Below are 16488 nucleotides of genomic sequence, written 5' to 3' on the forward strand. Positions count from 1 at the left end.
TGCACTCTGAGACACCGTAAATACTGTAATATACTGCACTCTGAGACACCGTAAGTACTGTAATATACCGCACTCTGAGACACCGTAAATACTGTAATATACTGCACTCTGAGACACCGTAAATACTGTCGGTGTCTGACTAATACAAGCTATACAACTCTAACCCACTGACTTCAAGTAGAGTAGAGATGTTTTGCCTCTTGCTTTGTTTATTTCATACTTTGATGTTAAGTATGAAATAGCCTAGCTCTTTGCAAATGTTCTGTCTGATATTGCACAACCCTGCAAAACACAAATGCGTTTGCAAATGTATGACTATCCAATGCACTGTGTTGTCTGTCCTGTTTTTTTGCATTTGTTTTTGTTCATGTATACACGTGGAAAAAAAAGTATAAACGCACCTACTGTAACGCCAAAGCAAATTCCTATATGTGTATATGCATAATGGCAATAAACGTTATCTGAATCTGAATCTGAATCTGACTCTAACATCCCCCGCACGCACGCACCATCTCATCTCTCCTCCAGTAGCCAATGTCCCGCTCAGTGATTCATCCCCTGAGCGCAGTGGCCACTGCCCCAGAGGCGTTGTCTCTGCTACACCAGCGCCTCCTGGTGGCCGAGGAGCATGCAGAGGCACTGGTCAGAGACATGGGTTCTCTGGGAGTCTGTAGGGGACAGATCCTGGAGCCTGTCGAAAGGGACCCCATCCAACGGCCACTTAGCCCCCTGAGGATGCGCCACCACGCCCTAGGTGAAGCTGTGGGGGGTGAGGGGGTGCTGTGGCGCCAGTGTGACGCGTTGGTGAGCAGAGTGTGTCACCTGGAGAGTCTACTGCAGACACTCAAGCTCACGACCTTTCGTCTGGAGACGGAGAGAGAGCTGGATCCTTCACACTCAGGTAACACTACGTGACGTTCGAATTATAAGGTTCTCCATCTCCATTTTTGTCCAAATTTAGTTTTTTTTACATAATCTGATCCATTAGGTGTTTATTAATGCCTGTGTGGTGTTATTTTTAAAATGTTGACATTTTTGAGTTAGTAATTAATAAAAAACAAAGGTTCCATCTCACAGAACATAATGGAATGTCAAAACTTTGACGCTCAATATCTCTGAACTACCCTAAACGGAGAACCTTATAATTCTAAGCTCCTTGTCGTCGTGAGTGTGGTCAAGGATCTAACATTATGTGAGGAAGTGTAGGTTAAGTTATTTGAACTAGGCCTATTCCCCCCACCGTTCTCATCATAATCATGTTTAAGGCTGAGGGAAGGGAAGCAGGATGCATTCTGAGAGTAAACTTATGCAGCCTCCGTGTCCTCTGGCCGTTCTCTCTTTGTGTGCAGCTCGTCTGAAGGAGCAGCTGGCCGCACTGCAACAGGAGAAGGAGGAGGAGCAGCGGGCCTCCAGGAGGGAGGTGATGAGGCTGAGGGACCAGGTCCGCCAGGCCTGCCTGGACAGGGAGGAGGCGCGGGGGGAGGTGCAGAGACTTGGGGAGGCCCTGGAGGTCGCCACTACCTCGAAGGTAATACCTGGCTTCACCCACCACCTCCCAGCTCTCTACACATGCTTTTTGTGTTAACATTAATTAATGTAAGGAGGTATTTTGCTATACCAATGTAAGGCAAGGCAAGGCAAGGCAAGTTTGTTTGTATAGCACATTTCATACAACAGGGGCAATTCAAAGTGCTTTACATATAGCATTAAAAGAAATACAGAAAAAGAATGATAGTAATAAGAAATAAAAATGGCAAGAATAGATACATAACATAAATAGATAAACATTTAACATATATAACAATAATTCTGTGTCGAGTAGTAATAACATCATAGTCATAGTCGATAGTCATAACATTTATGTATGTTGATACTGATAATAGTGTTGTGTATAGTAAGTAATGGAATTGTTCTGATATCTATGGTATTAATCATAATAATGGTTATGATACCATTGATGCAGATGGACATGGCTCTGGCTGCTGAGGAGCTGAAGATGATCAAAGTCCAGATGAGTGAGAGGCTGATGGAGGTGAGTGACATCTTTGACTTTGACAGTTCGTGAGCTTAGAATGATAAGGTTCTATCTCCGTTTAGGGTAGTTCAGAGATATTGAGCGTCAAAGTTTTTACATTCCATTATGTTTTGTGAGATGGAACCTTTGTATTTTATGAATTACTAACTAAAAAAATGTCAACATTTTAAAAACAACACCACACAGGCATTAATAAACACCTAATGGATCAGATTATGTAAAAAACTAAATTTGGACAAAAATGGAGATAGAACCTTATAATTCTAACGTCACGAGTTAAGCAGTGCTTGATAAGCACACACAATGAACACCTCTCATCCTACATTCTTCTCTTTCTCAGCTGAAGGAGCAGATGTCTCTCGAGACCGCTCGGTCCTCTGAGGCGGCCAGGTCCCATGGTGAACTACTTCAGAGGGTGGAGGAGATGGAGGGAGTGGTGGAAATGGAGAGAAGACAGGTAGGTAGTGCAGTGGTTCTCAAACCTCTCCTCGGGGACACCCCCAGCCGCTCCACATATTTGATGCCGCACACCTGATTCAACTCATCATAATTGCTTTGTACTTGATAAGTTGAATCAGGTGTGCTGGCTGGCGGTGGAACAGATCAAATATGTGGAGCGGCTGGGGTCGTCCCCGAGGAGAGGTTTGAGAACCTACTGCTGTAGTGTGACTAAAAAAGAATGAAAGAAAGACACAAAAAAACATACATTCGATAGCCACTAGGCTTTTAGGGTTTTCTGTCTGTCTTTCTTTCACCCCCCCCCCCTTTCTGCGCCAAGGCCCAGATAGTGCAGTTGCACTGCCACACCCTGCGCTTGGATGGAGAGGAGGCCAGGCAGAGGCTGCAGGAGGAGGAGGAGCAACGCCACAGGCTGCAGGGCCAGTGTCTGCAGCTCAACGAGCAGGCAGGTCAGGAACACCTCCTCCTGAGACATCTTCTGCCCCTCAGCACTGCGTCTCCTAAAGACACCCGCTTTCCCCTCTACTGTGTCCCTAAAAACTTCTATTGCCCCCCTTGTACTGTTTCTCTGTTTCTCCAAATAATTTAAAAAATAAACTAGGTTTAGAAGAAGGTGATAGGAGAAGGTTTTTCCTTCTATCAACGGCCCCGAGCCTGTGCTGGATTACTCTTCCTGCTACGACTGGTGGATTGATGATTAACTCGCTTAGTATTCAAATGAATTGATTGTAAGTCGCTTTGGAATAAGGCGTCTGCTAAATGCCAAAAATGTAAATGTAAATTAACACTGTGTACTGGGAGATTAAGCTTTTCTTCTCATGTGATATTCTGCTCCACAGTGCTCTCATCAACTGATATGTTAATACGTAACATTTGAATTTCATGCAACATGAATTCAACGATCGTCTCATTTCTTTTAGAGGCGAAAGACTCCCTGGTCTGCGAGTTGAGAAGTGAACTGAAAGTAAGTAGTCCCCTGAGAGTTTACCAATGGAATTTGATTACCGTCGAGTGTGAACGGGTTGTTTTTTAACATGTGGGTTTATCGTGTCTCCAGAGTGCACAGCTAGCTTTGCGGAAGCAGCAACAGGAGAACAACAAACTAGTCAGAGACAGTGGGGACCTGAGGACCGCAACTGACAAAGTGCAGGTCTGCAGCCCTGCCTCGATACAAAACTACACCTCAAAGGCTGTTTTAAACAAGCCGATACATCTTTCAAAAGTGTTTATTAGTAAATGATTACAGTAGACCTATGTGTGACCCACTTACTCATTTACAGTATACAGTTCTCGGGGGTGCATACAAATACATACACACCATCACTACTCTTTTTTAATCTCCTTCTCGTGGTCACTCCGTCTCTATCCCCATCTCATGTTTAGGTCTTGAATGGTCAGTTGGAGGGCCAGTGTTCTGAGTTGAGTGCCGCCCTGCGGTCTATCACTGTGGAAAGTGCCAAGCTACAGACAGAGCACCAGGCCAGCATTAAAGTACAGCCTCTACACACGCCCACACGCACGCGCACACACACACACACACACACACACACACACGCACACTCCTGATCCTGTAACCCGTGTCTTTCTCAGACAGAGCGGAGTCGTGTGTTCAAGCAGCTGCAAGAGCAGGACCTCCTGCTGGAAGCGGCGCGACGCAACATCCAGACGGAACTGCAGGGGGCGCTGGTGGATAAAGTAAAACTGCAGAGAGAGCTGTAGGTACCTTATGACATAAGGCACACAACAGCTGATGCTTCTCTAAGTTCATAGGATCTCTATGCCAATGCTCGTAAAACACATCTATCTATAATAGACCCCCCCCCCTCTCTATTTCATAGGGAGACTCTAAAGGCTGACCACGCCCAGCTTTCGAAGAGTTCCATGGTTGCCAAGGAGACCGCCGTCACTCAGTGTGAGCTGTTGGAGTGTACTGTTGAGAGGCTGCGGGGGGAACTCAACACAGTCGTGACAGAAGGGGCGACCACAAGGAAAGACAGGGACAGTGCAAAGGCGGAGGTAGACGCTGTCATAATATGACAATGACATGTTACACATTACAATGACATCATATCAAATTTTTTTTTTTTTTTCTCGCAAAGCAAATGGTTTACAATATCATCTAGCAGCAACACTGTGTCTGTGGACGTATGTCTTCAAAAGTGTTTACATGTGATGTACTATGTCTTCCTGTTTGCCTCACAGATGTGCATTGTTGTCACCAAGCTCGAGAGTGAGAGGAGTGCACTCGAGAGGCAACTCACTCAGGCCAAGGTACTGACTGTCAAATCTCTCAGACTGATCTTAGAGCTGTGAAATAGGCCCATTCAGCATTTACTTACAGCATTTCGAGTGTCAACAGGATCTGATCGTAGATTCTACAACAACTATCTGCTTAATCTTTGCCTCCTGGTGTTTGACGGACAGCTCGGGGCAGGGACTCTCAGCGCCACCTTGCAGAAACAGGGGGAGGAGAACAGGAGTCTCATGGGCAGGTTGGCTGCTACGGAGCACCAGCAGGTGAGAGATCGGTGTATTAGATAGGCATCAAATAACTCCCTGCAATCTATATTGAATATCCCATCTCCTCACTCAACCCTCCTTGTTTGTTTCCCCCATCCTTTCCCTTTCCCCTCCATCTTCATTTGTGGTCCATCATTTTACCCAGCATGCACAGCAGCAGGTAGAGCAGATACTGAAGGAGCTGACAGACAGTAATAGCAAACTGGCATATGAGAAAGGAAAGTTACAGGTAAGGGTTCTGTACTGTTACACTTACACACACACACACACACTCCTCCATCGGCCACACACTTAGATAGTTGGTCTGATCAACAGCCTGTCGGTCTGCGTGGGATGGTAAGAGTTTGCGTCCCTATGTTGTTTGTTATCTACATAGCTCTTGACTGCATGTAGCCTGTTAATCCTTCCACAGGCGGCATACAGTAGTCTCTTCTACTCTTATTCTTTGCTAGACTAGAACGAATCAACTTCAGGAGGAGTTGCGAGCTCTAAAGGACGCCCATGCAGAAGGTTCCCGACAACGCAAGCTGAGCTCTGCGCAGGACAAATACACACAGGTACGTACGCACGCACGCACACACCCATACACACACACACACACGCACATACACACACACACATACACACACACACACACACATACGCACACGAACACACGCACATACACACACGTACACACACACACACAAACACAGTAAACAGTAAACAATAAGCCCACTCAGTGATAGAAAATGCATAAACGCCCCCGCAGGCCAGTGCTGAACTTGACCTGATAAAGACTTTCTAGCCATTACATGATCCTCTGTGTGTTTAACCAGGGAGGAGGGAGTGTAGCTCAGACGTTGGAGAATGTCCTCGCCTCTCACTCTCTTCTGCAACACAACACTGAGAGTCTACAGGAGGAGCTGGGAGGGAGAGAACAAGAGCTGGTCATGCTCAGAAGAGACAGGTAAGGCTAAGTGTCTAACGTGTGTGTGTGTGTGTGTGTGTGTGTGTGTGTGTGTGCGTGTGTGTGTGTGTGTGTGGGTTGTAAGTTTGTTTTGATATCGCTGTACTCTTTTCCCAGGCTGCAAGGTCAGAGAGAGATTCAGAGGCTGCAGGCGGAGGTGGAGAAACTGCAACACATAATGGAAACCGCTCACTCAAAGAAGAACAGAGTGGTAACTACATACTTACTCAGTTATACACACATAGACACACGCACACACACACACACACACACACACTTTTTCCCTGGAAGTGAGAAGTAATAGGCACTGCTATCTATCTTATTTCTAAGGCACTGCTTGGGAATTTGCCACTGTACATTTCTTCACTGTTAAATCAGAATCGTGGCCCAGAATCGTGGCCACCCGATCAAATAACTGGCTTACTCTAAAGGTCCCCTGTATGCATAGTGGTCAGTGATCAGTGGTCCGTTTCAGTTTCTCTCTCTCTCTCTCTCTCTCTCTCTCTCTCTCTCTCTCTCTCTCTCTCTCTCTCTCTCTCTCTCTCTCTCTCTCTCTCACACACACACACAGAGACTCTAAATATATTTGTAGTTTACCAGCATATCTGTCTCTCTCTCTAGCATGAGCCCTTGCTTAAGGCCCTGGATGTGGCAAGGCTGGACAACAGGAAACTAGCCCAGAGTTTAGAGCAGGCCGTGCTGGCCAACAGCACTCTGCAAGGAAATCTGGAACGGGCTAGGGACCAGTATCACAACACTATATCACAGAGGTAACTGTGGGTGTGGGAGTTTTGGAGTCAAATAAATGTATGATGATGTTTTGCATCACTGCTAAAGTGTGTGTGTGTGTGTGTGTGTGTGTGTGTGTGTGTGTGTGTGTGTGTGTGTGCATGTGTGTGTGTGTCCGTCCATGGCCGTGGCACAGAGACGTGGAGCTACGTGAGGCCAAGGCAAACGTTACTTGTTTGTGTGAGCGAATGGAGACCCTGGAACTTCAAATGAGAAAAGAAAGGGACTCTGGGAAGAGGGCATCACAAAGAGAAATGTCAGAGGTAATACACACACGCTGTCACACCCTCTCCATCACGGATCAGAGCCCAGAAATATTATGTGTACTCTCTCCTCATCCTCCTCTATATCTCTTATTTCTTGGTCCTCGTAGTTGAGAAAGGCTTTGGAGGACTCATCAGCCAAGTCAGGTGATCTCTCCAGGGCCAATCGGGAGCTGAGAGAGAAGGTGTCTGAGCTGAAGAGGACAGTGTCCATTCTGAAAGCCAGTGTCAAAGATCAGAAGATTCAGCTCAAGCAACACATGGATAGCCGAGTGGCTCTGAACAACTCTCACAAACTTAAGGTATTTTTGCCCTGGGCTTTTACGTAGACTTAGTCTGTCCACGCCTCTTCATATCACTCATTCCTCTTCCTCTGTTGTTCACTCGTTGACTTCGTCAGGACATGGAGGCAGAGCTGAAAGGCCTAGAGACCCTGAAGGAGGAGTATCAGAAGAAGAATTATGAGCAGGTAGGAAACACACATTATCTCTTGCTCTCTCTCTCTCTCTCTCTCTCTCTCTCTCTCTCTCTCTCTCTCTCTCTCTCTCTCTCTCTCTCTCTCTCTCACACACACACATATACATGCACAAATGATATATATATATATTTTATATATTATGATGTTACACACTCATACATCTTTAAACTTATAATCACGCGGCTTCCGGTTGAGACACTGACAAGATGACAGCGTAAAGAAGGCTCTCCCGTTCAGATGCGTTTCGAAAGTCCCTCAAACTTCGAATTTCATTTTGTAAGAGATTACAACTTAAGTAGTGAAAGAGGGCAGAGATGTCTACTAGGGAAAAAGATAAGAAACAAGTACAGCGAAGTCGTAGAAACTCTCCTACTAATGCTAGCGATGATGGCCATGTGTCTGATTCTTAGAGAGTTGAGAGATTTCCCACAGGACAATAAGACCCAACTCGAGGATATCAAAGAGGAAATAGCGAAAGCAAACGTTAGACTGGACGAGGCTGAAGGGCGAATTGTGAAGGCTGAGGAGAGGATTCAGAACACAGAAGATATCATGGTTGAAATGCTAAAGCTGCAGGCTTCAACATAGTTTTGAAAAGTTTTACAAGACACTGTATTCCCAACCACAATTGGATAACAACCTACAGACTCATCCCTTACCTCTCTTGATTTACCCCTGTCACAGATGAACATAATTAAGACTTTGTAGCCGAAATACCAAGAGGATTTACACTCTTTTTTGAGAGATTGAAGGTGAATAAATCCCCGGGGCTCAGATGGTTTCACTGCTGAATGGTCCAGTTGGCTCCAACATTACTGAGGGCATTTAATTGGGTACTACAGAAAAGGGAAATTCCGCCTTCTTGGAGGGAAGCAATCATTTCTGTCAAAATGAATGGGGACCTATCTGAATCCTTCATTCTGGAACGCGGATCCAGGCAGGGATGTCCTGCCTCCCCTCTCCTGTTTGCCCTGTTTATTGAGCCTTTGAGCCAAAGTACATGTAGTAGTCCATGTACCGTATTCCCACATGTACCGTAACATAGACATTAGGTATAATTTTCTTCGTTGTCAGGGTCAGATGATCCAGCAGTTCCGTAGTGATACACTGTCCCTCCAGAGGGAGCTGCAGCATCTGTCCTGCAGCCAGGAGGGGGACCTGGAGGCAGAGAGGGAGCTGAGACACACCATGCAAGACAAGTGCCGGGTAAGCTGGGCTTTGGTTTGTGGTATGTCTGTCCTGGACTTTATATTTCAATTATTTAACATTTTCTTCATGACTACTAATCTATCTGTTACGGTACATGTGGGAATACGGTACATGTGGGAAAACTAGGGTTAGGGTTAGGTGCAAGGGTGCTAGGGTTAAGGTTAGGGTTAGGGTTAGGGTTAAGGTTAGGGTTAGGGTTAGACATGCCAGCATGTACCAAGTCACCCTAGCACCTAACCCTAACCCTAGTTTTCCCACATGTACCGTATTCCCACATGTACCGTAACATATCTAAATGATGACCACTAGGAAAATGCTTATCAACATTGTTAGAAACTCCACTAGCCAACCATGCTACGCTTGTCTCAGTCTGGAGGGCTACTGCTTCCTAGTAGGTTGGTAAACTACGCTACATGTATGTTTTGACCTGAATCATAAGACTATGCAGAGTGTGATGGATGTAATGTGACCTGGGGTAAGTAATCAGCTGCTTACTAGGATCCAGAGCAAGCCTACGAGACTCTGCTGATAATCGCCAGCCCAAGCAGATAATTCTTGTTCACAGGGTGACAAATGATAATGCTTAAATCCGCAAAATATCCCCAAAGAATGTCCAATTTAAAATGGAAATGAAAAGAAATCGGTCTTTTCCCGACAGCTGAGGGCAACACTTGTGGTCAGCGGTGGCAGCGTTCACACCAACACCGCCTGCCACAACCTGCAGGGCCCAGTTGTTAAAAGCCTTTAATCTGGGTCAGAATGATACTTTTTTTGCTATCGTAGTGCAATATTCCCTAATGATCAGATCTATCTGGCTGATTTTGAGTCGTATAGGGGAAATCAGACAGCTCGATTTGATCCTGGATAGCACGACTCGCCCCACGACTTGCGGTTTATAGTGCTGGGGACCCATACTGTACATTTCTAACTTAAAACTTTGGGGTACTCAACATTTCTGGGTTCACATTGCTGGCAAGTAGACGACTATATGCCTAATCTAACTGAGCTATTCTTAGACTATATACCTATCTAACTGAGCTATTCTTAGACTATATACCTATCTAACTGAGCTATTCTTAGACTATATACCTATCTAACTGAGCTATTCTTAGACTATATACCTATCTAACTGAGCTATTCTTAACAACATGGTGCTCTCAAGGGAAAGGTAAGAGGAAGTGGTTGTGTTTGTCCCGACAGAGGCTGGAGGAGAGCATCCAGAAGCTGCAGGAGGCCAAAGACGAGGCTGAGCAGAAACTGCAAGATGTCAGCCTGGAGTCACAGCAGGTAAGACTGCTCCCTCTATGAGTCAGCTATTTTTGCTCCCTCATTGCCTGAACCTTTAATGTCAATGTGTATTCATTCCTACCACTCTTAATCTGTCCTCCATTCTCATCCTGTTTATGATGCGTAAATTGTCTTGATCATTATGCTAAATGTATGTTATTTGTTTGCTTACCTACCCAGGGTATCCGCGGTGTCTTGAAAAGTATTAAAAGTTGATAAATCAATTTTGGGAAAATCAAGACCCCTTAATAAGAATTAAAAAGTATTTTCACGATTTTATGTATTTGTAGGTATTTTTCTGAATTAGACTCTGTCCAAAGAGTTTGAGTCCTAAAACATTTTAGTAAAAATTCGTGAATGTACTGTATTAGTTTTATTAAAAAATAAAGATGAACCGGAAATTCTGTTGTATGATAGTGGTCTAGTCTATTGCAAACTAAAACTGTTAAGTTAAAGGTGTCACTGATGTCAACGGTTACAGCTCAAAGTGGCGGTGAGGACTGGAAAAATATTGACAAGGTCTTTAAAAAGTCTTAGAAAGGTATTGAAATTAACCTCAAGATTCCTGTATATACCCTGCTACCATAACTCTCTCCTTCACAGATATGTGAAAACCTGGAAGAAGCTCACAACTGGTTCCGCTCCCAGTTTGACAGCCTGAAGAGTGGTGTGGAACAGAACAGGTGTCTTGGGGACGAACCACAAGAGGATGAACATCAAGCCACAGGGAGCAGTACTGGGGGTACACACACCTCCGTATCCAGAAATAACAAAAAGGTGCTTTTCTTGTGAACAAGCTTCTTCTCTCTTATCACATACACACATGGTGCTATTCTAGTCCTATGCTAGTCACTAGTCCTCTATGCTTTTAAGCAGTCTTTTTTATTTTGTGGTTTGATGATACGTTAACCACTGACCATAGCTCTCTCAATGTAAGTAAGAATTACAACTATTCATTAACTGCAAATATTAACGTGAAATATTTAAGTCTGCGGTCTTTTAAAAAGCTGTTTAGGCTGCTGATGGTCACAAACAAATGCTTTTTAGCTCAGCGATGGAAACATCCACATAATGTATATATTACGGTACATGTGGGAATACGGTACATGTGGGAAAACTAGGGTTAGGGTTAGGTGCTCCGTCGACTTGGTACATGCTGGCATGCCTAACCCTAACCCTACCCCTAACCCTAACCCTAACCTTAACCGTAGTACCCTAGCACCCTAGCACCTAACCCTAACCCTAGTTTTCCCACATGTACCGTTTTCCCACATGTACCGTAACATATATAAGTTGTATTAAGCTGAGGTAACTGACAGCAATTGCCATGGCAACACACAACACTTACTTAAATGCAACGTACTTCCCCATACGTCACAACCTACAAATAGCTAAACACGTTGTAAAATGATTTGGGGGGGCCGATATCTTTAGCTAGCTAAAGTAACTAGCTTACTATATTGTCGTCTTAGCAGTTGATAAAAGAACAGGATTGTTCCTTCATCTGAAGCTACAATACTGGGAAGATGCATGACTGGGTGGCTACAGGCAGTCAAATAGGCCTACTAGGCAAACGTGTGTGTGTGTGTGTGTGTGTGTGTGTGTGTGTGTGTGTGTGTGTGTGTGTCACAAATAAATAAGACACAAATAAACTTGGATTTAATGCATTTCAAGTGGCATCTTTGTAATCATGACGATGTAGATATGCCTAAGAATGCATTAACCATGTAGATTCCCAAAATAACAGCTGTATGTACATTTGCTGCATGTAGGCTATTGCCAGGTTTGTTATGTCCAATTCATACCAGCTGCCCCGTTTCCCACACAGTTTGGCGAGACGTGCGATGCATTTTGGGGCAGTTGAGTATGAAAAGTAGCCTCACTCCGTATAGGCCTACTCTATAAATTCTAGCAAATCTTGTATACATCCAGGCATTTCTCACGTACACAAATTTCACATACTATGTAGTGGGAACGCACTACATACTCAAATCTACGTCATACATAGTATGAATAGTACGAGAGTATGCCATTTCGAACACACCAAGGCGTCATAGTATGAATAGTACGAGAGTATGCCATTTCGAACACACCCAGCGTCATAGTATGAATAGTACGAGTGTATGCCATTTCGAACACACCCAGCGTCATAGTGTGAATAGTACGAGAGTATGCCATTTCGAACACACCCAGCGTCATAGTATGAATAGTACGAGAGTATGCCATTTCGAACACACCCAGCGTCATAGTGTGAATAGTACGAGAGTATGCCATTTCGAACACACCCAGCGTCATAGTATGAATAGTACGAGAGTATGCCATTTCGAACACATCCAGCGTCATAGTATGAATAGTACGAGAGTATGCCATTTCGAACACACCCAGCGTCATAGTATGAATAGTACGAGAGTATGCCATTTCGAACACACCCAGGGTGTCAGCGTTTATTCACTGTTTACATAGCATCACCATGGCAACCCACATCACTTCCTTAAATGCTATGTACTTCCCCATACGCCACAACCTTGTGACCAGTCTTTAAAGTGCCCACACTCACATACAACAAAACACATAAGTGAGTTATGTACATACAATGTCCCTCAGTAGCATCCTGCTACACTGTGTTCAATTCAACCAGCCAAAAGTACATCTACGGTTATGAGTTCTCTAGGTTTTATATTTGTGAATTACCCTCATGATTTGGTAAAACATTTCCCATTCACATTTTGTAAATATCACTTTGGTCAGATTCGTCATGAAAATGGCCCTAGGTGTTTAATTGGATAATCTTTCCTCTTGTCAAAGGGTTCTGACTCACAAACAAGATTGCCCAGCAGCTGCTGTAGCTGGTACCCAGACAGAGGATCACAGTGATGATGGTTACAGATCGTGACGTTAGAATTATAAGGTTCTATCTCCATTTTTGGTCAAAATTGAGTTTTTTACATAATCTGATCCATTAGGTGTTTATTAATGCCTGTGTGGTGTTATTTTTTAAATGTTGACATTTTTGAGTTAGTAATTCCATAAAATACAAAGGTTCCATCTCACAAAACATAATGGAATGTAAAAACTTTGACGCTCGATATCTCTGAACTACCCTAAACGGAGATAGAACCTTATCATTCTAAGCTCACGAGATTGAATTGTATTTTGTTGAATTGTAAAATAACTCCTGTCCTGTTCCAGGCTCCACAGGACAGCAGGCCTACAGGACCGGAGTGGGAGAGATGGACCTCTACCATGCAACGCTGGGAGACCAAGAGGGAACTGGCGCGCATCGCAGGTGGACACAGACCTGGATGGACACCAACACACACACACCAACTCACTGACACTGAAACAGTATAGACACACACACACACACACACACTGGACAAAGGCACATAGAACTCAACTCACTCATCAACTCACGCAGTGATCCCATGTATTTATTAAAAAACATTGAACACCAACAAATATGAGATAGCAGCTACATATACAGTAATATAGCAGCTGTACGCTGAGAACTGTGTGATGTCCATCTATCTCAAACTGTGCTTTATAAGCTGGTTTTGAACATCAGAGGGGAACATGCTTTTTCATCATAAGAACTGTACAATCATAACTCTTTTCTTTGATATAATTTATACAAACATTTTTGTAAGAGTAGATTATTTATACAAAATAAAATATTTTTCAATGGCACTGTGTACAAATGTATGGTTTTATCTGACTTGCTGGATTGACAATTGTGTAATGTTGTTTGCTTCCTGTGAACAATGGCATGTCAAATCATATCGATTATTCCATTACGTTGATTCTTGACATTCTGCGTTCATCAACAAAGAGGGTTCTGGAGTTAATCGGGTTGGAAGGGGCTCAGAGTGTAAGTGGTTGATTGGAAAGGCTCTTAAATGAGGTTGTCCAGTAGAGTGTAAACAGGTCAAGGGGTCCAGCGAAGAAATAGGAAATAATCTTCATGCTAAAACATCCAAACCCAGTGATTAGCTACAGTAGGTGCTATGGGGTATTGTTATCTCGCAAATTATGGAATTGAGTATGTTTGGAAATCTTACTATGATGCCACGGAATGTCTGTTAGAGAAGGGATACATTTATAGGGGGGCCATCCATTATCACTATGGCCACACTCAGTCTGCTACAAATCCTGAGCAAGAAAAATCACGATGGATTCAACAGTCATAAAAAACTGATCTTCGAAACCTTACAAACACGCACATGGTAACACCATTCCAATGATGATGGTCCACGAAGCCAAGACCAGACAGAACAACAGTCAAGACAAACAGCATTTACCATAACAGTGATATCTCAGTTCAGCCACTGGAGGACAGCATTGCAGCATAGTGTCCGTCATCACCTCATAGAAAACACTTCAAAAACATGGGCAGGCAAAATACTATCATGGCCATTAGTCCAGTCAATCTAACTCAAAAAAAGGACCAACCCAGGAGAAATTGCAATAGTAATGTTTCATAGTTTTTATTGTTCCTAATACCCTCCTGCATCATATATTAAAAGTCTTACTTGATTAATTTATTGGATCATACTTTTTTCAAGGTCAAAAGAGGTTAAACAATGTTTTAGAGTGACGCCATCTGGGTAAAATGGTGTTAATATTGGAGGGCCTATGTATACCTATCCAACATATTTGGTGTCTTTTCCTATGTTTTGGGGGTCAATCTTTCCAATAAAACACTTTTTCAGAGGATATTCTTAAGTCTTATACCTGTATTAGGGGTACAACTACCCCAACACCCACTTATTTGCCAAATGTGACGCCAGACAATGTTTTCATCAATCAGTTGCCTACATAAACTCTCCGTTTTTTACATATTCTGAAGCTACAGATTGTAAGCTTTCAAATGATGTGTCATACATTGAAATCGGACAGAAATTGAAGACGACACAAGTATTTGAATGTTGGTACACCTCAAACACAGAATGGGAGAAAAGTCACAACAAACGCTGCTAACAGCTAGCGGCTAAGAATGGCACATAGCTACGAACATCTAACTGCATTTTTATAACATCACAACATGCTGAGAGAACATCAACATGCTAAAAACACATAACTACACATAATTAGATAATCACACAGTCCTTGCTTTTGAACACGAACAAAAAAGAGAGTATAGGCCAATGCACACGGCGTGCGATTTTGTCGCACGACAACATTTGATTCTCAATTCACACCACCGAAGTGTGTGGGTGTGAATGGAGAATCGAATGTTGTCGTGCGACAAAATTGCATCGCACGCCGTGTGCATTGTCTCATTCAAAACAATGGAATTGAATTCGGCGGTGCGACAAAATCACCGCCGTGTGCATTGGCCTTATGTTCACAAGTCAAGTCTCCCTTACCAGTAGCCTAAGGCAGAGGAGAACAGTGAATTAAATCCACACGTTATAAGTATTTAGTGATCGTTAAACTTTATTAGGCCTATATTGAGTGGGTACTTTAAAACTTAAAGTTGAGTGTTATGAGAAAAAAAAAAGAAAACCAAATATTGTTGACACAATAAGTTTCACTTTAATTTTCTGTGACTAGTTTATCCCTAGACTGGCTTGCGTCTCAAATGTTCCTTATCATGTGTCACGCCCCACCCCCATCCTGTGAATGATATTATTGGTCCCCCACAATATATCACTGTAAACACAACTTGATGCATCATTGATGTAATTTCAATAAAAATACACAATGAAAACACCACTCCCAGTCTGTCATTGGTAAGTAGTTCACAGATGTTAGACATTTCTCAAAATCAAAATGTCTAGTTGACAGTCTGTATCACCTTGGGTTTGGCTGAAGTGCTGCAGTAGCTGAGAAACTTGAGGTACATGGATTCACACCTGGGCACTTCATGCAATATGTTGCTGATAATGCTGACCATAATATCTGAACAATTGATGGCCATGGAATGTTCTATGGCATGGGAATTATTGTATGCATCACCCGCAGAATTGAACAAGCTTCCATCATTCCACGTATCAAGTTGACAGCAAAGGACCTAACAGATGTCGGACGCATTAACATTGTTCCATATGTACAGAAGTCTGGGGGCCTAGTGTACACACCAAATACGGTGCCCAAAATGCTCGAAGGAAAAGCAGTTGCCAGGGCCATACGAGGTCATTTCCTGGTTGATGGAGCACTGAACACCCTACTGGCAGCGAAAACTTTTCATGTCAAACTGCCTGTCCCAAACAAAGCAAACTATGCTGTGGACTCAGAGGATGTGTCAGAGTTGACTCAAGATGGTACCGTTGCTGATGACAGCGAGGACACAGTTTCTGATCAGCCAGATGGAGAATCCACAGACCATGCCAAAGTACCAGAGGAACTAGCATCACGCTGGGAGGTACCCCGGTGGCCTCCGTGGAGTCATGCTGCTTTCTAGGCATGACCATCTCAAGTGGGAGCGGAACACCGAGGCCCTCACTAAGAAGGCCCAGAAGAGGATATTCTTCCTCCGGCAGACGAGGAAATTCAGGCT

The 16488-nt window shown here is 43.6% G+C and overlaps 1 protein-coding gene across 1 annotated transcript; it reads left to right on the top strand.

Moving 5' to 3' along the window:
- Nucleotides 1-534: 534 nt before the first annotated feature.
- On the top strand, nt 535-16339 carry ccdc150 (coiled-coil domain containing 150; the record flags this gene model as incomplete). Its single annotated transcript, XM_080547772.1, has 24 exons — nt 535-901; nt 1350-1528; nt 1964-2032; nt 2376-2492; nt 2814-2943; nt 3415-3458; nt 3552-3644; nt 3878-3985; nt 4085-4209; nt 4333-4510; nt 4697-4765; nt 4919-5011; nt 5160-5243; nt 5833-5963; nt 6081-6174; nt 6585-6733; nt 6889-7015; nt 7126-7317; nt 7416-7484; nt 8568-8699; nt 9903-9989; nt 10593-10745; nt 13179-13275; nt 16272-16339. The coding sequence occupies 24 exons, from the start codon at nt 535-537 to the stop codon at nt 16337-16339; spliced, it is 2955 nt and encodes a 984-aa protein (XP_080403898.1).
- Between the last annotated feature and the right edge of the window lie 149 nt (nt 16340-16488).

This window comes from Nansenia antarctica (assembly GCF_963989245.1).
Source record: "Nansenia antarctica genome assembly, chromosome: 17".
NCBI classification, from domain to species: domain Eukaryota; kingdom Metazoa; phylum Chordata; class Actinopteri; order Argentiniformes; family Microstomatidae; genus Nansenia; species Nansenia antarctica.